At 42.3% G+C, this 24,667-nt stretch overlaps 1 protein-coding gene and 1 long non-coding RNA gene across 4 annotated transcripts; one reads left to right on the top strand and one right to left on the bottom strand.

Annotated features, from left to right (window-relative positions):
- Positions 1–581: 581 nt before the first annotated feature.
- On the bottom strand, positions 582–10,496 carry mepcea (methylphosphate capping enzyme a). 3 transcript variants are annotated; one of them, XM_078265726.1, is made up of 5 exons: positions 10,204–10,496; positions 7,363–9,212; positions 3,529–3,747; positions 3,261–3,384; positions 582–3,164 (listed from the first exon to the last, which is right to left on the bottom strand). In XM_078265726.1, exons 2-5 carry the CDS (start codon positions 9,163–9,165, stop codon positions 3,130–3,132), a joined length of 2,181 nt encoding a protein of 726 aa, XP_078121852.1. In that variant the 5' UTR covers positions 9,166–9,212; positions 10,204–10,496; the 3' UTR covers positions 582–3,129. The 3 variants fall into 3 exon arrangements, with proteins under 3 accessions (XP_078121852.1, XP_078121854.1, XP_078121853.1); XM_078265728.1 differs by having other exon boundaries at positions 7,363–9,232; XM_078265727.1 differs by lacking the exon at positions 10,204–10,496 and adding an exon at positions 9,912–10,028.
- Positions 10,497–10,512: 16 nt separating this feature from the next.
- Positions 10,513–11,565, top strand: LOC144527580 (uncharacterized). Its single transcript, XR_013502836.1, has 3 exons — positions 10,513–10,600; positions 11,344–11,380; positions 11,480–11,565. It is a non-coding gene; the product is annotated as an uncharacterized LOC144527580 (long non-coding RNA).
- The last annotated feature ends 13,102 nt before the right edge of the window (positions 11,566–24,667 follow it).

The following is a 24,667-nucleotide window of genomic DNA, read 5'->3' on the forward strand; positions in this document are numbered from 1 at the left end:
ATTGGAATGGTTTGGAATGGTTTAGAGGATTTGGTTTCAAATCCTATCATCGCTTCCCAATTTAATATGCGCAAGTTTTGTTTTGCGAAGCGGCCAGGCGCTTGTTGTGTTGCAGCCTTGGAGCACAGTAAGCAGCGATCTAGTGTGGCTTTATTTTACATTGAAAAAGCCCTGTAAAACTGCAAACCACCATTGAATCAAAATAAAACGTTCCTCTTATTTGTGAAACTAGGCATGCGACCCGTTTCAACTCCACCCTTCAAAGAATTGGAAATCGTTGGTTAGTAATGCAAAAAAAGCTAAATGCCCTTGAAGATACAGCTGTGGGCTAAATTTGAGCCTGAGAAACCAATTGTCTTCGTTTAGGAGAAAGGTGTGATTTGGTGCCCCGTGCTGTGTCTGACTGAGGTTGAAGCCAATCCTCTTTCAATTCAGAATGCAACCTAAAGCTTTATTGTATAGGTTAATCGGTGTTCCACAACTTGTTATAAAAAGTTTGATGGAAAAAGTATTAAATATCTTTTTCTATTTTGAAGAATTTAAAAAGATAAAGTGAAATGAGAGTACATTAACAACAACAATCCTTTCAAATGGTTTATAAAAAAATAAAGAGCCAATCTAACAATCCATGTGCCTGCCAGGACAGAACAAAGCAAACACATCAGAACATTGCAATGTACATATTCATTTGTTGTTACAGAGCTGGATTAGCAGTTCGTTTTAGGACAAAAACTCTGACTCACTCACAAATTGGCAGAGAACATTTGAAAACACACCAAAAACTGGAAAATGACAAAAGCAGTTATGAACTTAATATTGACAACAGTAAAACAAAATTTGCTAACTTATTTTACATTGATCACTTACTAAAATAGAAACCTATCATCCATCTTCTCCATCATCTCCTACTCTACTATGCCAAATGCTGTAATTGAACCAGTCACAAAAAAGGAAGCTTTTTAGTCCCAGCCATTTACAATGAAAGGTTGTAGATGAGCAATGCTCAGTGCGCACACCAGTAAAGATACAATCACAAAGACTAACTACCCATAAAATAGTTTGGCGGAGCTTCAATACAAACAGCCTATTAATATTTCAAATGGTAAAAAGTCATATGGATATATTTCAGTCATTTTACTAACAATCCATTTTCTACAAATGTAAATTTTTGTTCCGTCTTACAGAAGATGATTTCAACGCAGGAGCTCAAAAGTGATTCTGATACTGTTTGAATTAATGCCTGTCCAATGGTGATGATCAGACCACACAAAACAATGCATGTGTTGGATTTATACAGCACTGAAGACGCTGTAGCAACTCTAATGACAGGCCTCTGCCTTAAATCTTACACTTAATTATACTCTCTGTCATTGTAAACAACATATAAAAAGGTAGGGCTATGGCTTAACTGTCATTAAAAAAATATGTTTCATCACTGCATGCTACAGATTTACCTTGCTAAATAGTCCTTGTGGTTTCTGTGCTAAATGATTGAGCTGAGCCAACACCTGGGTGTCAGCACAGCTTAAATGTGCCCCCTACCATTAGGATGGAGCATTGAAAAGGCTTTAAAAAACCAAGAAGTGATTTGTTGCTTCCTAAACAGTCCAAACTCTCAAGTAAATGACACAGACTTGAAGGTTTACATTCAAAAAGCCAAAACTCCTTTCTTGAAAATGTAGCTATCTGATTTTTCAACTTGTACTTGGGGATTTAACATTTCAGCTGATGTCAGATTTGAGTACCATATTAAGTACTCTTCCCAGTGGTAGTAGGCCTGAGTAAACTACGTACTTTCTTAATGTCATAATAACAGAATCTAATATTTGATGACATTCATCATGACTGTTACAAAGAAAAAAAAGAGACAATACCTTGAAGACATGCTGGCTGGGCACTGGGTAAGCTTTTACTAGTTGTAGTTTAGTTTAGGCAGTTTACTGGATGGCTGTTCTGTTTTGTACGTTTTTGGCTGTATTCAGTGCACCTTTTTCATTGCATTATTGTCTTTATCACTTAGACAAGCCACTTTTCACTTCATAGCGTCTTAGGTTTGTGCAATTTAGGAGCTTTTCATACTGTCCATGGCAAAAATGTGGACTTACATCAATTTCACAGCTCTGTAACATATTAAAGTTAATTCAGCTCTAAGGCCTACTTTGCAAAAATAATGACAAAACAAACTATATATTAGGGTTGGAAAATGGGACAGATATATTAGCTACAGACAATCTATGGCTGATGGAATTTGTTTGGCTGTTTTAAATTCACCAAAATATTTGCATTTATACGTCCCACCACAACGGGATTCAAGGCTTCAAACATGATGCAGATATGTAACCACACAGAGCACAATTTCTATGCCATCAGTAGTTGCAATGGAGCCGGCAATATGAGACTTCATTCATAACCTGCATAGTGTCATACACAGCATAAAGCACATTACCTGCACTCTAGTGTGGCTTTTTAAAAGACATCATGTCAGTATGATCTGTGTAATGGCTTTGGAATCCAGTGGTGTACTGCTGTTTTGCAAGTGCAACACACAGTTGGTCACATGCAGCTAATGTAGTGAATACACCATCAATCACCACTTAACGTGGATATGCTGGCCAATTGGAAAAAGTCTGCCCTATTGCCCAACCCTAATATGTAAACTTTATGTTGATGCGGTGGCACAGAACAGTAATGAAAACAAAGTTTTGAAAGTAAAGATATATGGCCAAAGATTTTCAAACACATGTTATGGCCTTGCATCAAACTGGAGCATCATTAGCACTAGGATGGTCCAAGGAAAGAATCAGCTCAGCACCTCTTCTACAGTCTGGCCCAGCTATGATGTCCAGGTTATACACTGTGGAGTCCTATCCAAGTTCACTCCATACTCTTTAAGAATTTGTAGTCACAGAGGATTCTGATAGATACCTCTTCTCGACACATCTCATCTTTACAAAATTGATTCCACTTTTGGTCCCATTTTCATTTCTGAATTTCATCTTCAGCATCTGAAAAGCTGGAGTAACTGTTAAGGACACAGATGATTCCTTGCAGTCCAGGGCAGCTGGCTGGCTTCTTTGTATGGTGGTGGCTTAGGCTACTCACATTCAGTGATCTTCAAGGCAGGAGCGGTCATTTGTGAAATAAGTAGATTGGCCTCTGAAAACCTGTTGCAATGGGGAGAAAAAAAAAAGTTGAAAATGACATCAAGTGGTGGATTACATGTAATGCATACATTTGTTCTGACAAATTAGATTATTTACCTCTTATTGAACACTTGGGGGCCCCAAGGTACTCAGAACTGGTGAAGCCCACCTCTGTTGTAAGGTATGATGAAAACTGGTCAGGTTTGAGGCGGATACTGTGAAAGTTCCTGCTAATATTATCCTGTCAAGTGAGAGGGAAAACGAATATTTTAGCCAATCAAACAAAGCTTTAAAAATCCCAAAAGGGCACCTGGTATATCCAAGGTATTTTTGCTTTGTTACAAAAGTCATGGTGTGCATCACAACAGCCCTCTTAGTTTCTTACCGTCAGCTTCTTCCTCCTCACATAGGACTCCCAGGGCTGTGGCTCCAGAATGAACATGCCTCCAGGACGGAGATGTTTGTAGACTCTCTTGAAGAGCCGCATGAGGCCACTGTCTCCCCAGTTCAGGTGAACCCATTTGGTAACGCTCAGGCACAGGATCACGTCGTACTCTGGACGCTGAGTCAAAAGAAGATTATCGTTCTCCAGTACATAATTGGCCTAAAAGGAGAGAAGAGGGGCAGTGAGAAAAAAACATGGCCTTGACAGGACAAACTATTTTGTGCTACTATCAGCACCATGACTGTAATAAAGTCAAGATTTTTTCTGAAACAAGCACATTAGGGGTATGGCCACAGCTGGCAATCTGGTATTTGAAAAGCTTATTTGGTTGACATTAATGAAAGTGTCTTAGATTTGTGTTTTTTTTATATATATATATATAAAAAAAAAATTGTTTTTGTTTGGAGGCCACAGTTCGGAGACAAAAGGAATTTAAAGATATATATTTAAAAAATAATTGACTGATATGTATTATTAATGCTGAATGAGAAACAGTTGAGGAGAAACAGAAGGAGAGTGTTATTTGATCCTGATAACTATTTAAACAGTAGACATTTTCAAATGTAATATCAGGAAAAGACACCGGTGTTACTAGCAATAGCTGGGGTTTGGTCTACCGCACATCCAAGAAATGTTATCGAAAGTCAAGATGAGAAACCTTTACATTTGAAAGAGAAAATCTGACGTAACATTTGTCAAATTCTCAACCAAAGGTGGCACTGATAGGCCAATGCCAAATGCTTCTAGCCACACTGCAACATCACCCTGGTGAAAAGGACAGACTGCTTCCTCTTTCCTGCTTCCATCTTTCAGTTCTCAAAATCACTGGCAGCGTCAGGGAATAGTGAGCCTCTGAATGGAAACACACACAAGGTGTGCCACAGACGTAAGGGTGGACAAACTAGTGACAGTAATTCCCTCCATTATCACAGCTTGAGCAAGTGAAGATAAACTCAGGACAATAAAAAAGTGAACTCAGAAAATCAAACGGGTACAGATGCTTCCTTATTAAAGGATCTAACCATAACAAAAATCTGGCCAACATGATTGATTTATATATCTGTATTGAATTATAAGAGGGGAGAAACCCGTGTCCTTATGACTGGGAGCGGAGTAGCTTTTGGTAAACACGAAAACAATTGCATTAAAAATGTAATTAATCTGTTTTCATTGATTCCCAGATATATTTAAACTGCCAAAGTTGTTAAAACCTTCCAACAGTGCACTTTCCAACCATGCATATGTGCCATGCCAATGTCCTGAAAGATCTACAGTACATGATTTATTCGCCTTTGTAGGCCTAATCACAATCATTTAAAAAAGGACATAACACAAATATATGCATACTTCATTTTAATATCAATTTATACTCAATTACAATGTTAACTTGCATGCAATTGAATACTGCTATTCATTCTCATGCTAAGTTTATACCATATGCATCTTGTCTAGATAAGCTACACGATGCTATAATGGAACTGACCGACCGACCGTGCTGTGACAACGCTATCCCTAATCTAGAAGCAAGACAATTATCATCAGGTTGCAAGGAGTGTAAGTGGGTGCACAAATTATGTCAAGTCCTCTTGTGAATTCAGTCAGACCTCAGAGTGTTTCTTGTAAAATGCAGCCGCTCTCCTATAAGTGTTTTTGGATGCGTTTTGATATGTTTTACAATGGACAGGGGCTGGTTTCTTTTAGGGCTGCACAATTAATCGCAATTTTAATCCTAATCGCAATATGGACTAGTACAATATCCAAATCGCAGGGGGGCGTAATATTTGTTAGAGGCAAAATATGTTGTTGAATTAAGTATGGTGCTGCAGAAACGTCCCAGCCTACAAATCCTATCCTACAGACTACAGAAGAAAAAAAGAAATCTTTGTTTGGTACAGATCCTCGCAAAAATCACACTATTATCATTTTTAAAGGGGGTGATAAAATGCAAAACCGATTTTACCTTGTCATAGTTGAATAACGACAGTTTGGTGGGTAAATAGGACATACATAGAAGCTCAAAATCACATGGATACCCCCTTTACTATGCAAATCTCACATTTTGAAACTGCCGCTGAAAACGGGCGAGTCTGAACAAAGCTAAAACCTTACGTAAGCATCTCAACTCCTAGTCTTTGTCACGCCCCAACATTTTGCATAGGCTACACCACTGACCTGAGGTCAGCTTAGTCTTCTGAATCTAGCTAGGTCATGCAGATCTCCAGAGGTCTGCTATTTAATTACTAAATTCACTTCTGAGACTTTTTTTTATCGCGAGAAATCAACTATGTAGAGGTCAAATATGGGCCGTTTTACTGAAAAATTGATGGCTAATTGCAAATTTGGTCCGACTGTGTGTCGCAGTTCAGCAGGAGCTCAGCAGGCTACGTGACAGCGGTCGGTGCTGCCTCACCACCCGGCGTGTCCTACTTCATAGACTCCGGCTCGCTGTGAGCTAGCTGGATCTCCGTCACGAAGGAAGCCCAGCGACAAATCCTCCATGAAACCGTCTTTGTTGTATTGTATAATGGTGTCACCTGTCTAGATCAGCAGCAGTTAACACTGTGTTTACCAAAATAATATGTGTAATGTGTAATATGTGTCAGAAAAGTTTTTTTAATCTGCGATTGGTATTTTTTCGCTTCTTTCCTGTTAGCTTTGTTTTGTCCAAGTCACCGTTTCTGGGTTACTGGACTACAAAATGCCGAGGCCCTGATGAAGCTCCAGGGCCTGCAGCTAGCCACGATCTTTACCCATAGGATTGAAGGGACAGTAGCAGCTAATCGAAATCCCTAATGTTCACAAAAATGCATTAAAATCGGACACCATGTTAGCTTTATAAGACCTTGGGGTAGATGTTATATAAGTGGCGTGACAAAATTCAAACTGTAAATATACTCTAGTTATGCCGGCAGCTGGCCCCGAGCCCCTGTAGTCCAGTAACCGAGGAAACGGTGACTTTTACTGGGTATGGAGGTTGCCGTTTTTTCATCAGACTGTGTGGAGCTCCTAAAGTCCGACACGTCTTACCAAATTTGCAATTAGCCATCAATTGTCATAAAAACGGCCCATATTTGAGCTTTATATAGTTGATTTCTCGCATAAAAAAAAGTCCCAGAAGTGAATTTAATAAGGAAATAGCCCGACAAACAATGTATAACTCGCAGTGTCTGAAATATGAGACCTGCTGTCTCGTCTCCAATGTGTTTCTATGGGGGTTCGCTCAAAACAATCAGCGCAGCTCATCTAAATATTCATGAGCATACCATATTTGGAAGAAAAGCTCTTGTTCCAAATAGAGCCATATTCACAGGGTAGTTAAGGGCCTAATAAAATAGCATTCGGGCAATTTTCAGCCCAACCAATGTTACATACCCTATTAGGAGACCTTAAGGAACAGTGTGAAATACCCTATATAATCAATTCTATCACCCCTTTAATTTTCCTTTTTAAATTTGAATATTTTTTCAATGAAAATGAGAATAATGATACAAAAATTATCATTCCCACCAATATCGTAAATCATATCGCAATTGCAATATCAGTAAAACAATAATCACAATTAGATATTTTCCTCATATCATGCAGCCCTAGTTTCTGTACATCATGCTGCTACCTTAGTCTTAATGAATATATAAGATGCAGACATAATGCATGCAGCATGTAATTGTGAGGTAATGATTTTATTTTGACCTTCATCTAAGCTACCAAGATGCAACAACATGGGAACCTCATTCATGCTGCCACCAGATGTTCACACAGGCAATGCCGTCTTACCTTGATGAAGGACACATTTGAGGGGAACTCTCCGGGCCGTGTGGTGGATGTTTCTGTTAGTGGAGGTGCAGCAATGGGCCCCCTGGAGATCCGTAGGGACACGGGAAAAGAGCAACTCACAGAGTGATCAGCGGGGGGTGATTCACAATCTTCCTGCTCCATTTCCTCTGTTTTGTCGCCCTGCCTCTGGGTCCCCGCCTCATCTGTGTGACAGGAGTCATTGTCATTTGCAGCCTCTGCAGGGCCACTTTTTCCTTTCACCGGTTTACCGTTTTCATCCCTGCTCTCTGCTTCGTTGTGCTTCTTGTCTGTGCCTGTGAGACTCTCATTTCCATTCCTCGCCTGCTTAGTGCTCTTTTTCTCCTGCATCGCATGCCTGGCCTCTTGGGTCTGCAGTTCAGACAGATAATGTCTGATGTTCTTACGAGCTGCATGTACCAGACCACTGTCAATATCCAGGCCCAATATGCGGGCAGGTCTTAGCATTTTGGCAATATAGAGTGTTAGGTGGCCAGAGTTGCACCCCAAATCCAGAACGTCTTTACCTTCAAACCATTCGGGACGAAGCACACGTACCCGTGCGTCTTCACTAGCGCCTGGGTTGCGGTAGCCATAATACTTGTTGTAGTTCCCATACTGGAACTTCTTCTGTTGCTCCTTCGCCTGGGTGTGGGGCTGCTGGTGCTGGCGACCTCCTGGCCCTGTTTTGGAACCACTCCTTGGTGTGTGGAAGGACTGGAAATTTCTCGATGTACCACAACTCCGGTCTACAGATACTGACTTTCCAATTGGCGTAGAATGGGTCACAGGGGCCTCCATTTTGCCAGAGTTGCGCCTACGCTTGCGTCTGCTTGTGTGCTGGTTTGGTGCCCCCGATGTGGAGGAAGTGGAATCCTCTATAGAAACAGATGTCATCTCCTCCTTGCAGCTGGCTGAGTTGTCAGCTGAGTGCTCATGGGAATCCCCTGCGACACTGGAGAAACTGTTGGACTCTTTGGAGACATCTAGAGCAGAACATGAGGCTAACATACCTGGAAGCAGTGTGGAGGTGCCAGTTTTAACCTCACTTTTTCCTGATTCTGAGAGGTTGATCTGTGTGGTTGAAATCCCACCACCACCACCACCCCCCCCACTCCCTCCTCCTCCATGGTGTCTGTTGCGGTGTCTCTTCCTGCCACTACTTTTGAAGGGGGACACCAAAAAGCTGCTGCCTGCTATCCCGCTGTTCAGGTTCAGTGGATCTGTGATATCTCTGGGAATGAGTATTTCCACAGGGTCTCGACTCTTCGCTGGCAGCGGGGAGGATTTGGGCGTCTCTGCATTGAGTGCCTTGTTGACCTCCTCATCCAGCAGGCTGTTGAGATTCAGTGGGTCAAAAATGTTCCCACCCAGGAGGAAGTTGGTAGGCAGGACGGAGTCACTCTCAGAGTTGGCCCTTCGTCTCCTCTTGCCAGATGTCGGATGCTTGAAACTAGCGGTTGCTGTGTAGCGGCGCTTTGTTAGTTTTGTTTGTTGCTGTTTGGAATGATGAAAGCTGTTCCTGCGATTGATATTATTCTCGTTCCCTCTGGCTCCCTGTCCAGCGTCGTCTGAGTGGGTAAGCGCATCAGTTGTGCTGATGTGTTTTGGAGAGGCTTCAGGGCCTGAGACAGGACAAGCAGCTGCAAAATCAGGGGTGGCAGCGGTACCCTCCACCATCACAGTTATATTGCTGTATCCTCCAGTACATTCTGAGAGCTGCAGAGATGAAGTTGAGCTGGCCTGTGGACTGCCAGTTTTTACAGTATCCTCATCAACAGACATCACTTCTGGTTTTCAGGACTGATGCAGACATGGAAATTATTCTGGATCTGAAAGTCAGAGACAACATCTGTCAAATGAAAATTTGAATAGTATAAATCACGTGAGGTATGGTAAACAACGTTACATAAAAGTAGGTTATTGCTTCAATCACACACACTCAGAACTACAACGCAGTCACTCATACAATTTACTATTTTATGCTTTTGAGATTTTCACACTTGAGTCAAGGGACCTGCACCTCAAAAAATGAGGGTTAGTTAAAGTACACGTTGTGGTCAATCACTTTGCATTTACAGAAGAAGATGTACCAGATGACTCTTTACTCTCCGTCATATCCTAACATAGCAGTGTTTCCTCTGTATTCATTTAGCAGTGCTGCACCACCACAGCATGGAAATTACCACCACTGCAAACATAGCCTATGTTTAATATTGTAATTTAGCGTTAATGTTATCTATAACTAAACTAAGTGTATTCCAACTGCTTTATAAGTAACGACTATATAATAATAAAATATGTTTAACATTAGAACCTCAACTTTAAACATAACTTAGACACAAACAGCAAAATATGAGACATAACAATAATTACTGCCAAAAGCAACACAGCTGTCTTAAAATTACAGAGGAAACACTGCATAGTGTTACAATAAATACAGTCCCCGCTTTAGATGCGGTGTCTAGGACTACGTCATTATTAGATTGAGAATCTGACATCTAAAGCGTGTCTACTCAGGGGTTACTGACCTGAAAAGTTTAGGAGTCCTCCCTGTGTTGGACAGTTATCTAGTTAGCAAGCTAGCTCTTAGCTTCTCTATTGCGGGCCAGAAGACTGAAACGTCGACTAAACGTTCAGCTCCACTCCGGCCAAAAAAGACGATACTAGACAAACAGTCAACTACCCAGCTCGATGTGCTGCTGCCTGAACCCCCCTAAAATCGTGAGACACATTGATAAAAGTAATACTATCTACAAGATGTCTATCTCTACGCATACAGTCAACAGTTTAGTGTAGTCACCATCAAACTAACAGTCTCACCTCACAGTTCTCCCCGCCTCCGGCCGGACTGTCACTACCGCGCACTCTCTCGACTCGAGCTAACGTTAGCGTAGCTAGCACTCAAGTGTTCCTACATCAATACAACGGTGGCAAGCAATGCAAACAAACAAGTAAACACAGCGCGGGTATCCCGTACTAGTCATCCCGCAGTTAGGGGCTCCTCTGCCCTCCAAACTGTCTTATCGACTTCTTCAGTGAACTCCTAGTCGCCCAGTGTCAGGCAGGTTGGTGAATAAATTATTCCATTCGCTGATAGAGTCGGCATGGCGGCGCATCCGGGCTCCAAACTGTCCAAGATGACAGGGGCGGAAATCTCTGACTAGAGGAGAGCTCCGTCTCTGGGCTATTATAATGAGCCTCACTGATCCTCATGCTAGTAAGTGAGGCTGCAACCACTATCGATTAAGTCAATTATTGTTAAAATGATGTAAGATAAAAAAACAACAACAGAGGGATCCTGCAAATCCTGTGAAAATGTAAATGTTTAGCATTTCCCCGGCTACATTAACGTTACTTAGCTGTTAAACTTTAACAAAATTGACAATCATTTTTTATTTCAATCGATTTGACCAATCGTTCCAGTCCAAACATTACAAGTACAACACATTACATTGTGGTGTTATAGTATTCATATAAGAGTAGGCCTGTTGTTTTACTTATAATATATTTTCAACTCAAAATGTAGTTCTGTCCATGTGAGTACAGTCTATGGTGTAAACATAGGCAACGTTTTGTGGATAGCTCATTACTGACAAGCAGGAACATTTTCTTTCTGAACATTTTAATAACCATATAGCAAGACCTTCATGTATGCAGCCAAGACCTCCTCAGACTTTTATTTGTTTTACTTTTATACTATAATAAAGATTTTTCATTCATACTGATTTTAATATATATATATATATATATATATTAGATTAGTCAACAAACAGGAAGATTTTACTGAGATATTCCACAACAATTTCTAGTGTTTATTGATAAATTCAATGTACAGAATTTACTAATGACTAGAATTTAATGTTTAGAGTGCATTTTTGAGGAATAGAAAGATCGCAGCCTCTTGCAGTTAGATTAAGGAGGCTAAATCCTTCATCATCTTTTTCACTTTTGTCTTCTCAGATGTAGGAGTGACCATGAATGCAGCTTCAAGCTCTTGGTAAGGTAGCACACAAAATCATTGCCAAATTTGGGATGTTGCTATATGCCAGTTCAATTTAAAGACTACTTTGTTATTCTGTTTACCACCGCATCGCAGCCATGGCTACAATCCACAAACCAGTTGTTGGTGCTTTGGTTTTGATGACACCCTCACAGTCAACTTCAAGACCACAATCTACAAGGTAGGCTTGTTCACCCTATCATTGCTTCCCTGACCAGTGTCTAGAGTAAGCATGAAACTAGAGCTCTGGGTGTGAACTAAGATACCATTTTGCTGAGGTAGCAGGACGGCTTATGTCACTTCCATCTCCACATAATTGTGGCTGTTCACCACAACATTTCAGCCGTTGACAGGGTTTGATAAAGGCCAATGTTGAAGATACAGAGTGGTCCTGTATTAGAGCAGCACATTGGCCAGTGCTGCTGAAACCAAACAGATTCTCAAGATGACTTACAGCTTTTATTTGACCCACCTGTCGTCTCAATGGTCTTTGTGACCTCTTGGTGGTGAGGATGAAAGTTTTACACCTTAATGGTATAGATAAATATCATTGCATACACATAAGTTACATGCTTTATGCAGATTTACTACCGATACAACTGTCATATGTGTGTTAGTGCCATATATGTTGTTTTATGATTTTATGGTGAAACAAAATAGGATAACAAAAGAGTAAGATTGGCAAACATCACTGTTTGCAAAGTACTTTGTTTACTTAGTCCCATGCTAATAATCAGCTTTCTATCAAGATATATCAAATTAAGGTATCAGTATACTCAAAGTCTGGGATTACAGTTCATCTTTGGTATATGTATGGCGATGCAGAAAATATTCAAGTGATACTTTACTGGTCAGTGAAGCTAATGGCGTTTTTCCATTACATGGTACCTGTCGACTCGCCTCTACTCGCCTCGACTCTACTCGCCTCACTGTGCGTCCATTTTCCATTGCAGATTTTAGTACCGCCTCAGCGTGGCTGGTCGTCACAGCGGCGCCGCAGTAAACTGCCGTGACCTAACGCGACACACACACAGAACGTCGAAGATGTGTTGTTGTTGCCACAGCCAGAAGACACATTTAGTTTCAAATGAAGCTGGAGGCAGCAAAAATAAACACAGCTGGCTAAACTATTTAAAAATGGCGGGTTTGTTCAGGACACCCCCCTCTGTCGCTTTCACGTCACCTTTTGGTATCGGCTCAGCTCGCTTGGAACCGCGACTGAGGTGGTACTAAAAAAAAGTACCTGTTAGCAGGTACCAGGGACTTTTTTTCGTAATGGAAAACCAAAAAAGGCGAGTAGAGTAGAGTAGAGTCGAGGCGAGTCGAGCAGGTACCACGTAATGGAAAAGCGGCATAAGTATCAGAATGAGGTTTTGCCAGCTGAAGGTCTCCAAATAATCTATAAATTGTAAAGTTTTATATATGCAATTGTGATGTTTTGCTCTGTTATGCCAGTTTCTTTCTGTGGAAACACCACAATGAGGGGCAGACCAGTACTGTATAGTCTATATCCTTGATGTTCCACTTCCAAGATTGCTCTGTTGCCGACTGAAATTCCACCGGATTACACTCATTTAGGCCGGATATCCGTTCCCTTGGGCTTTCTTTGTGTTGCCATTTTAAACTCTGGTCGATTTATGAGGACTATGGTTAACCTTTTCTCAGATCTCTGCAGGGTAAATCCAGACAGCTAGCTAGACTATCTGTCTAATCTGAGTTTTCTGTTGCACGACTAAAGCAACTTTTGAATGTACACATCTTCCACCAAAACAAGTTCCTTCCCGAGCCTATTTTGCAGTGGCACCGTGGCTCTGCCCGGTGCCTAGCACCGCCCAAGATGATTGTGATTGGTTTAAAGAAATTCCAATAAACCAGAGCACGTTTTTCTCCCATCCCTGATGCTGTGTTGACTAGCCAGATATTTTTGGCGTACATTGAAGGTTTAAGGCATTACATTTACATAAGTACACATCTGATAAGTTAAAGTCTTCTAAATATTTTCTCATTGCATCCAGTTCAACTCAAAATATTAAATTGCATGGCTGTAACCTAATTTTCCATGAAAGTAACATGCAACATCACTTGCTCCACTGTTTTCTTGAAGTGAAGCTCAAAGCAGGGAAAGAGGGCATGGTCAGACATTTCCCCCACTCTTTGCAATTACGTAATTAAGTTAATTAGTCAATGTGGGCCACAACAATTATGTAAAGAGATATTGTGCTGAAGGTGGTCAGTTCTGAAGTTACTGAAGTTACTGGAGATGCTAGCTGTCCTCCAAATAGCCACTAGGGGGAGACATAAGATGAGTTGTGGGCACTATAGGCTGTACACCTACAGAAATGCACCTTAGTATTTAATTTCTTTCTCTTCCACTTTCTCACTCATCTCTTCTTTTTAATCATACAGTGTGGTTGCAATCATAATGCTGCAAATTGACTTGAAAATGAAAATGTTGCAGGTTAGCTTTCCCAATAAGTTGGTTTATTTTGGAATAGAAGAGATATAGGAAGACATTTCTTTTTAAAGAGTAATTTTGTGGTCATGAGAAATCCTCACATTATTGTTGGTATGATGAATAATGAGTAAAAAAAAAAAAAAGAGCAGCCTCATTCCACCTAGAGAGAGGATCCAGCACTACAATCTGCAGCTGTAGCAACAGGAGTGTTTATGTTTTTAGGTTAAAAAAAATGCTTCCAGTGGAAAGAAAGGAAAACACTACCAGCCAGTTTCTCTATTGATACTACAGGCTGAAAGTTTTGGCACACCAGCTTTCTCCAAATCATCAGGGGTTTCATGATGACTGTGATCTGAGAAGTAGCCTTACCAGGTCCGGAAACATTCAGGAAAATCCAAAGTTGTTATATAGGCGATGCTACATATATATTCCCAAATATTAATAAGTACTCTGGCAGCTTTAACTCTAGATTTAGAGTTTACCATGGCCAGCTGCAGATATCTCTTAACATGAAACACCCAGTATGTATAACCACTTAAATCTGAGATTTATGCAGATTAAAAAAAGTTTTACTGATTTAACCACCTGCTGGCATTCAAAAACATGCATAAAAAAGACCCATCATGTGACTCAAGAATAAGTATGTAGAACTAGCTACACACATAACAAATATAATAAAAAGATAGCTTTGAGTCAGTTACTCTTGGAAACTATATCACATGCAAAATGGAATTTTCTAAATAAGTGATGAACTGGAACTGTTAAATATAAATAAGAAAAACTGTGCATTTTATATGCAACTTCAGATGGGAGTTTTTTTCCGAACAGGATCCTCACATTTGATATTCTGTGCTGTTGAGTTGACAGCTTGCTCCTAATTGGGTTCCAAATCAGCAGCACAGACTCTGTTGGGTAAATGAGTCACCCCCTTTCTAATCTCTAGAAGGGGGAAATAGGAGAGAGGGTACCTGTTCCCCCGCCTATGTTCCTCTCTTTTCTCATGTTAATGGGGGTGCGGTCCTCGATCCCGGGCACCATCTGCCCTTCCTAGGGGTTTGGGCCCCAAGCGCTCCAGACGTGTCCTATTGTTTGTGTGTGTCCAAGCAGAAAGTGGTACGTACACATGGTTCTTGTGGCCCAAAAGGCTCCTCCATCAAGAGCACGAGCCTGCTGTTCATTAGCCTACATGTGACAGAGGGAGGGGGCTTCTCGCGTGCCCTGTGTGCAGTAACATCAGGGGGATCCACCGTTTGATCTGCTGTGAGTCCTGTTCAGATTTTATGTGTGATGTCATTGTATGTAACCGTTGGCTGAGGGATGACTCGACAGGTCAACATGCTCTTTGAAGTAGCACATTATATCAGAGATGTTATTAACTGATTAACTTAACTGATCCATTGTGCTCTGAACGTAAAGTATAATTAATTTATGTTTGGTCAAAATCTAATGATAATGTGTGATGGACAGGTAGAAGACTTTAGCCAGTTAGGATGCAAATTTCGCAATCTGCACAAAATAAATACTATTACCTTTTTTTTTTTTATAAACTTGAATTAAATAGCACACCACAAAAATAAAATTGTAAAAAATCGTTTCTGTTTGTGTAATAGGACAGAGAAGTCCTGTTAATACCCTGTACCCACTAAATTGTTTTTAAAGTCACTTATCCTACAGTATATCCTTCATACAAGCGAAGGGGGTGGATACGGTGCCTTCCTTGAGCTAATTAATATAGCTTTGTTGACATGCATGATCCTTAATGATCCTTACTGAGCTCAGTCAAAATTGGGTGTCTGAGATGTGACGTGTGGATGGATGAATGAAGTGAAGGATGAAGACTAACCTATGGTTGCCCTTTCTCAATTTCATTACTGTGGGGGGACGATAAAATGACAGAACAAAATGTAATTTGCAGTCTTGGGAAGAATAATTGCAAATGTGCTGCGATAACCTTTGATATAACAACTTGATTACGAAGCAAATTATTCTGCAGAAACTGAAAGAAAAATTAAATCAACTTGGTAAATATTCAAAGTTAAATTACGCAAAATGGGGAATAATGTGCTCCCTAAGACCTGTGCAGAGCTATTGGCTGATTAAAACACAGTGGTTTAGATAACTAAAAAGAAAGGTGTTAGTCCATGGGGACTTTTTTTGGCTAAAATACCTCCTTGTTAAACATCATGGCAAATGGACTTAAGGACATGGCAAAGCATATTTAAAAAGAATTAGCCCACTCTAACTCGATCATATTGTGTAGCCAAGATGTGTGCGCAGTTTCTGACCCATCTATGAATCCTAATGTAAACTAACAAGGTAACCTCTCAGTTACTCGACACAACACCGACTAGCAGATTATTACTTTCCATCGAGCCTGCCCTCCTCTACATGCTGCTGGCTGCATTGAGATTAGTTATTGAACTGTCCAAGCAAAGGGAAACAAGGCCGCTTAAGAGGCACAGCCATAGGCACAGCACACAATAAACCAGCTGTCACTGGGAGGGGATTGTTCAAAACACTGTTGTAATGGATAGGACTTTTGTGTTGTGTTGCCCTTTGAGAGCGGATAGGTGCTCCTGTCATGCACTGATTAATATTGACACAAGGCTTGACTGAGGACAGAGTTAAAGCATGGTGTATTGGTGAAGTGAATATGGATACTCTGGAGTTTGTGAGTATGCAAAGTGTATGCACAGGATTGTTTGAGACGTACAAACTGTGTTGGAAGATGTTGAAGTGTGCTACATTGTGTTGGATTGTGCTACTGCCGTCGTATCCACTCACCACTGGCCTATCCTTTTTAAAATACTTGTGCAAACTGAATAATTATTGACCTATATAAGCACACACACAAACCCCTCTCTCTAACCCCCACAGGCCACGCATTTGCCACCCCTGTTTTACATTAAGAGGTGCATCTCTGAGCATCTTCTTAGCAGCATCAGAGCTGATGTCCGCACAAATTGCCGTCCTCTCCACCCGCCGGACAGACACACTTTCTCGGCTTAGAATTGCGGTAGTCGTGACTGTTTTCCCAAGATGGCTCCTGCCTGTATACATGAACATAACTGTCTTTATAAACTATCTTTTTAATAAACTGTCTGTACACTTACAAAGTTCTCAATGCTTCGGTTTACATGTAGGAACCCTCATTATGCTACCGTGGAAGTGTGGTGCTATTTTGAGCCTTGTTAGTGGTATAGAAATAGTGATTTCTTTTTACTGTACCCTTGCCCCGACGACTAGCGTTATAAGGTAATTAGCGGTTTGCGATAAAACTGGTCACATTCGATTAGCATGAAAACATATCCCAGAGAACGGTCGACTCGGTACACGTGTTATTAACCCCTAGGTTCATTTTGCACCGGATTTGTTCTTTAATATCTGATGACGCATTGGGGTCATTTTTTTTATTTATTACAGTAAATATTTTACATATTTGACCTTTTTAATTGTGTGATTTCACGCTGCTACACTGAATGGTATACTTGTGTTCGTATGCTGCACTAACACTGAAATAATATAGAGCCAGAGTTGTTTAGTTGTATAATTCTAGACTGTTATTTCCTTATATATATATATATATATATATATATATATATATATATACACACACATACACATACACACACACACACACACACACACACACACACACACACACACACACACACTACCGGTCAAAAGTGTGGGGTCACTTTGAAATTTCTATTCCACTCCATTACAGACAGAATATCAGCTGAGATCAGTTGCATTGTTTTTTTAACCAGGGCAGCAGTTTTCAGATTACATTATGTGCTTACATAATTGCAAAAGGGTTCTCAACTGTTGTAGAAAGAAGTGGCTGATCTTTAATGCAATATTTACATTGCCCATTATCAGCAACCATTCATCCAATGTTCCAAAGGCACATTCTGTTTACTAATCTGATATCATTTTAAAAGGCTAACTGAGAAAACATTGGAGAACCCTTTTGTAATTATGTAAGCACATAATGTAATCTGAAAACTGCTGCCCTAGTTAAAAAAAACAATGCAACTGATCTCAGCTGGTATTCTGTCTATAATGGAGTGGAATGGAAATTTCTAAGTGACCCCAAACTTTTGACCGGTTGTGTGTGTGTGTGTGTGTGTATATATATATATATATATATATATATATATATAATATAATATATATATCAATGCTTACTGGCCTGGTCTTACATCATACAACAGGAATATAAACACAATTTGTTGTTGTTAGAGGTCATTTTTCACATTTTTATTTTGTTATTAGTTATTTCAGCATGGCTAATACCTGACATATTTGCTGACGATGTATATTCCCAACCCCCATCAACTTGGTTTCACACTATAACATCAAACAGTGTGAAGCTGCCTCGTTTTAAAGTCCAAGGTAATTCAAGTGTAAAATGGATTTGTATATTGTAGATTTCACTCTCACACAAATGTCATAATAAAAATCTCCTAATCCCTCTTAAGAATGGATTCATCAGACTGTGTTACAATCCAGAGGTCATACTGTAGTATGTTGAATGGGAAAGACAAGCTGGACGAGACTTAACATCACTTTAGAAGAATGAAAACAAAGGAGAAGTTTTGAAATGCAGTGCAGCATCTGTTGTGTCCACGTTTCATACATAGTTCTACAATGTTGCAGTTTAGACTGAATCAAATACCTGGACAGCTGTGTGGATAGATAGAACGAATGAGTTTCCTCCAGGATGTGATACTACCCTAAGTGCAAATAAAATAGTTTTGATATCATTGTATTTTATCAGCACACATCTCTCAAATCCATTTAGCATCACAAGCGATCATGTATTAGATTTACAACAACTACAGTTAAACACATCATACCAGCCACACAGCCATCAGACACAGCAGGCTATGAGACTGCAAAATGTCAATAAGACCTCCCTCCACACGCACCCACACACCACCCCTAATGTGGGTAACCACAGATTAGCAGTGTGAGGATGGAATTCTGTTTGATGGCACAATCAATCATGTCATTGTCATGATCCAAAACATAAGAACATCCAAAAAATGCTCCCTCTTTGAGTAAGCAGGTTGAATCATGTAACATAGCCTACATTTAAAATCTTGGCGAAACAGCCAAGGTGTTAAGTGCACAACATTAAACTGTGCTGTAATCTGTGATTACTGCGCTCAGCTGTCAGCACTTACATAACTGTTGAGCATTTTTCACTTTGAAAAAATGTTGAATAGACTTAATGAGCTCTTGTACCGTGGCTAACCTATCAATAGGTTACCCATAATCAGCAGGATAGAGGCCCACTAACCTCAATTATATTCCTTTGGGGGTAATCTCTGCATTGCCAGTGCACACAAAAAGTAGCTTTCCTATGTGTGAATGTAGCTGTAGCATGGATGAGCGTGACCCATTATCTTTTACATGCCGAATTACAAGTGGAGGGCTTACAGAAGTTAATCTGATGTGGTAAAATGAAGAGCATTTAATACACTGACCATATCAGCCATCACTCTTCTGTTTTATCCACTGACATCAGCGCACTTAGAGCAATACTTTGCTGCATATGCTTTTTGTTGGTGGAGTATTTGCGCAATATATTGTCTTTTAAACACAACATTTTGATTTGTAAAAAGCAATGTGGTTGAAGATGTCCTTTAATGTAGGTTTTTGTTGATGCTGAACAAGAACTTGATTTAAATGTGCTTAACTGTGTGAATATTACTGCTATTATAATTGTAAACACCCAGTATTATATAACAATATAACTTGCACACTTGAAATTGTAGAACTCCATCATAAACATCTGTTTAAATGAGTCAAACAAGCTTCTTTCAGTCTTTAATTTAGCCAAAGAAACAGAAGTACTTGTGGCTTGGACACATGAAACCTGCAGAAAACTTCACAGGTTGCTTTCCTGAATTGCACTACCTGATGTCAACATTGACTAAAAGAAAAGTGCACAGTTGTTATCACAATATATATTTTCAGGCACAAGTACGAGGTGATATATTTCATAGTTCGCCATAGCAGAAAGCAAAGTTTAGTTCAGTGGGATTCACTTCTTCTCCGGGAACCATCACCTTATCGTGGTGGAGAGGTTTGTGTGTCCCTATGAACCTGAGGGCTGTGTTGTCTGGAGCTTTGTGCTCCTGGTAGGGTCTCCCAAGGCAAAGTGGTCTCAGGTGAGGGGCCAGACAAAGAATGGTTCAAAAATCCTATGAAAAAATCGAGGAAGGGATGAAGTGACCCTGCCCGGAGGAAGCCCGGGGCCCCCCGTCTGGAGCCAGGCCCAGATGGAGGGCTCGCCAGCGAGCGTCTGGTGGCCGGGGTTTGCCACGGAGCCCGGTCGGGCACAGCCCGAAAAAGCTACGTGGCGGACATCCTCCATCCCATGGGCCCACCACCTGTGGGAGGAACCGCTGTCGGGTGCGCTGCCACATGGGTGGCAGTGAAGGTCAGGGGCCTCGACGGACCAGACCCGGGCAGCAGAGGCTGGCTCTGGGGGACGTGGAATGTCACCTCTCTGTGGGGGAAGGGAGCCGGAACTTGTGCGGGAGGTGGAGCGCTACCGGTTAGATCTGGTGGGGCTTACCTCTACGCACAGTCTTGGTTCTGGAACCATACTCCTGGATAGGGGTTGGACTCTTTTCTTCTCCGGAGTTGCCCAGGGTGTGAGGCGCCGGGCGGGTGTGGGGATACTCACAAGCCCCCGGCTGAGCGCCGCTACGTTGGAGTTTAACCCGGTGGACGAGAGGGTCGCCTCCCCTACGCCTGCGGGTTGTGGGGGGGGAAAACTCTGACTGTTGTTTGTGCATATGCACCAAACAAGAGTTCAGAGTATTCGGCCTTCTTGGAGACCTTGAGTGGAGTCCTGCATGGGGCTCCAGTTGGGGACTCCATAGTTCTGCTGGGGGGACTTCAACGCGCACGTGGGTAATGATGGAGACACATGGAGAGGCGTGATTGGGAGGAACGGCCTCCCTGATCTAAACCAGAGTGGTTGTTTGTTGTTGGACTTCTGTGCTAGTCATGGATTGTCTATAACGAACACCATGTTCGAACATAGGGATGCTCATAAGTGTACTTGGTACCAGAGCACCCTAGGCCAAAGGTCAATGATCGATTTTATAATCGTTTCATCTGATCTGAGGCCATATGTTTTGGACACTCGGGTGAAGAGAGGGGCGGAGCTGTCAACCGATCACCATCTGGTGGTGAGTTGGGTCAGGGGGTGGGGGAAGACTCTGGACAGACCTGGTAAGCCCAAACGGGTAGTGCGGGTAAATTGGGAACGTCTGGAGGAGGCCCCTGTCCGACAGACTTTCAACTCACACCTCCGGGCGGAGCTTTTCGTGCATCCCTGTGGAGGCTGGGGGCATTGAACCCGAGTGGACAATGTTCAAAGTTTCCATTGCTGAAGCTGCGGTGAGGAGCTGTGGTCTTAGGGTCTTAGGTGCCTCAAGGGGCGGTAACCCACGAACACCGTGGTGGACACCGGTGGTCAGGGAAGCCGTCCCGATTGAAGAAGGAGTCTTTCCGGGATATGTTATCCCAGATGACTCCGGAGGCAGTTGCAAGGTACCGAAGGGCCCGAAGGGCTGCAGCCTCTGCCGTGAAAGAGGCAAAGCAGCGTGTGTGGGAGAAGTTCGGAGAAGACATGGAGAAGGACTTTCGGTCGGCACCAAGGTAGCTTCTGGAAAACCGTTCGCCACCTAAGGAGGGGGGAAGCGGGGAACCATCCAAGCTGTGTACAGTAAGGATGGGACGCTGTTGACCTCAACTGAGGAGGTAATAGGGGCGGTGGAAGGAGCACTTTGAGGAACTCCTAAATCCGACTAATACGCCCTCTATGGTAGAGGCAGAGCTGGAGGATGAGGGGGGGATTGGCATCAATTTCCCTGGTGGAGGTTGCTGAGGTAGTTAAACAACTCCACAGTGGCAAAGCCCCAGGAATTGATGAGATCCGTCCAGAAATGCTTAAAGCTCTGGGTGTGGAGGGGTTGTCTTGGTTGACACGCCTCTTCAACATTGCGTGGAAGTCTGGGACGGTGCCTAAGGAGTGGCAGACCGGGGTGGTGGTTCCCCTTTTTAAAAAAAGGGGGGACCAGAGGGTGTGTGCCAATTACAGGGGTATCACACTTCTCAGCCTCCCCGGTAAAGTCTACTCGAAGGTGCTGGAAAGGAGGGTTCGGTCGATAGTCGAATCTCAGGTTGAAGAGGAACAATGCGGATTCCGCCCTGGTCGTGGAACAACGGACCAGATCTTTACTCTTGCAAGGATCCTGGAGGGAGCCTGGGAGTATGCCCAACCAGTCTACATGTGTTTTGTGGATCTGGAGAAGGCGTATGACCGGGTGCCCCGGGAGATACTGTGGGAGGTGCTGCGGGAGTACGGGGTGAGGGGGTCCCTTCTCAGGGCCATCCAATCTCTGTACGACCAAAGCGAGAGCTGTGTCCGGGTTCTCGGCAGTAAGTCGGACTCGCTTTCAGGTGAGAGTTGGCCTCCGCCAGGGCTGCGCTTTGTCACCAATCCTGTTTGTAGTATTTATGGACAGGATATCGAGGCGTAGTCGGGGTGGAGAGGGGTTGCAGTTCGGTGGGCTGGGGATCTCATCGCTGCTTTTTTGCAGATGATGTGGTCCTGATGGCATCATCGGCCTGTGACCTTCAGCACTCACTGGATCGGTTCGCAGCCGAGTGTGAAGCGGCTGGGATGAGGATCAGCACCTCTAAATCGGAGGCCATGGTTCTCAGCAGGAAACCGATGGAGTGCCTTCTCCAGGTAGGGAATGAGTCCTTACCCCAAGTGAAGGAGTTCAAGTACCTTGGGGTCTTGTTCGCGAGTGAGGGGACAATGGAGCGGGAGATTGGTCGGAGAATCGGCACAGCAGGTGCGGTATTACATTCAATTTATCGCACCGTTAGACGAAAAGAGAGCTGAGCCAGAAGGCAAAGCTCTCGATCTACCGGTCAGTTTTTGTTCCTACCCTCACCTATGGTCATGAAGGCTGGGTCATGACCGAAAGAACAAGATCCAGGGTACAAGCGGCCGAAATGGGTTTCCTCAGGAGGGTAGCTGGCGCCTCCCTTAGAGATAGGGTGAGAAGCTCAGTTATCCGTGAGGAGCTCGGAGTAGAGCCGCTGCTCCTTTGCGCCGAAAGGAGCCAGTTGAGGTGGTTCGGGCATCTGGTAAGGATGCCCCCTGGGCGCCTCCCTAGGGAGGTGTTCCAGGCACGTCCCAGCTGGGAGGAGGCCTCGGGGGAGACCCAGGACTAGGTGGAGGGATTATATCTCTAACCTGGCCTGGGAACGCTCGGGATCCCCCCAGTCGGAGCTGGTTAATGTGGCCCGGGAAAGGGAAGTTTGGGGTCCCCTGCTGGAGCTGCTACCCCCGCGACCCGACCCCGGATAAGCGGATGAAGATGGATGGATGGATGGATGGATGGATGGGATTCACCCACACACTTCATCCCTCTCATATATCATTTCCTGCGAGGCTTGGATGCCTCGCTAAAGTTTCCCTCTACCTCTTGCTCCCAAGGCACAGTGAGCACTGCCATAATATGATAATCTAAACCATAATTTGATATGGTTTATACAGTAGTGATTGACCAGTGCTGTGATTATTTGATTCTAGACCAAAGAACCTATCATCTCAAATTTCTTCCTTCCATTTTGCACAATGATACATTCTTTCTTGGACTAATTAAGAAGGTTAATCAGGAAATGCTGCTACACACACAAGAAGTGATGAAATTTCACATTCACATTGCAAACATTTATATTGCAAACAAAAATGATATGATGTTTGTGTTGATGGGATTTATGGCTGGTATTGCAGAGTTGGTATCCAAAGTTATCTTGCAGATAGATTAAACTAAATATTTAAGCTTCACTGACTGCCATAATATAAGTAAACGTGTTAATCAGACGGCAGCAATGCTTGATATTTCCTTTTTCCCCAGAAGGCAAATATTTTATAAGAACCAAAGAACCAATAACAGCTGCACAAATCTTTGAATCCATTATAGTAATGTACATAAATTACAAAGTAAACAAGACTAAGAGTCTTAACGCCATGCTAGCGCCTCTGTGGGGCTGTACAGTGGTGCTTTGTCCTAAATGAGCATCAGCATGCTAACATGCTCACAATGACAATGCTAACATGTTGATATTAGCAGATATAGTGTTTACCATGTTCATGATCTAAGTTGTGTTATAATGCTAACATTTGCCGATTCGTGCTAAACACATAGTATAGCTGAGGCTGATGGGAATGTCTCTAGTTTTGGAGGTTTTTGGTAATAAACCAAAGATTTGGACAAATGTGGGACATCAATGTCTGTAATATATTTCATAACAATCCATGAAATAATGGCATTTCACGGGGGGAAAAAAAACATGAATCATCCAGAAACCATGAATATCTGTACTACATCTTGTTCCATGTGACATTTGGATGAGTCAAAGCATTGACCTGCTGGTGGCGCTAGAAGGGATTTAGGGATTTAGAAGGGATTGTTTTTTTTCAGGATTTATCTTCTGGAAACCATGCATTTTTGTACCAGATTTCATAGTAATCTATCAAATGGTTGTTGAGACATTTCACAAAAAAATGTCAACCTCATGGTGGCTTTAGAGGAAAAGTCAGGAGCTCATCAAGGTCAGTAGGATTCATCTTCAGTGGACCATGAATGATTTAATGGCAACCCATTCAATAGTTGTTATGATATTTCAGTCTGGACCAAAGTGGTGGACCAACAGACCATCCATAAAGCCACACATCTAGACTACAGTACATGACTAGATTGGTATTTTCTCTACTTTCC

The sequence above is a fragment of the Sander vitreus genome, chromosome 13, assembly GCF_031162955.1.
Source record: "Sander vitreus isolate 19-12246 chromosome 13, sanVit1, whole genome shotgun sequence".
Classification (NCBI taxonomy): domain Eukaryota; kingdom Metazoa; phylum Chordata; class Actinopteri; order Perciformes; family Percidae; genus Sander; species Sander vitreus.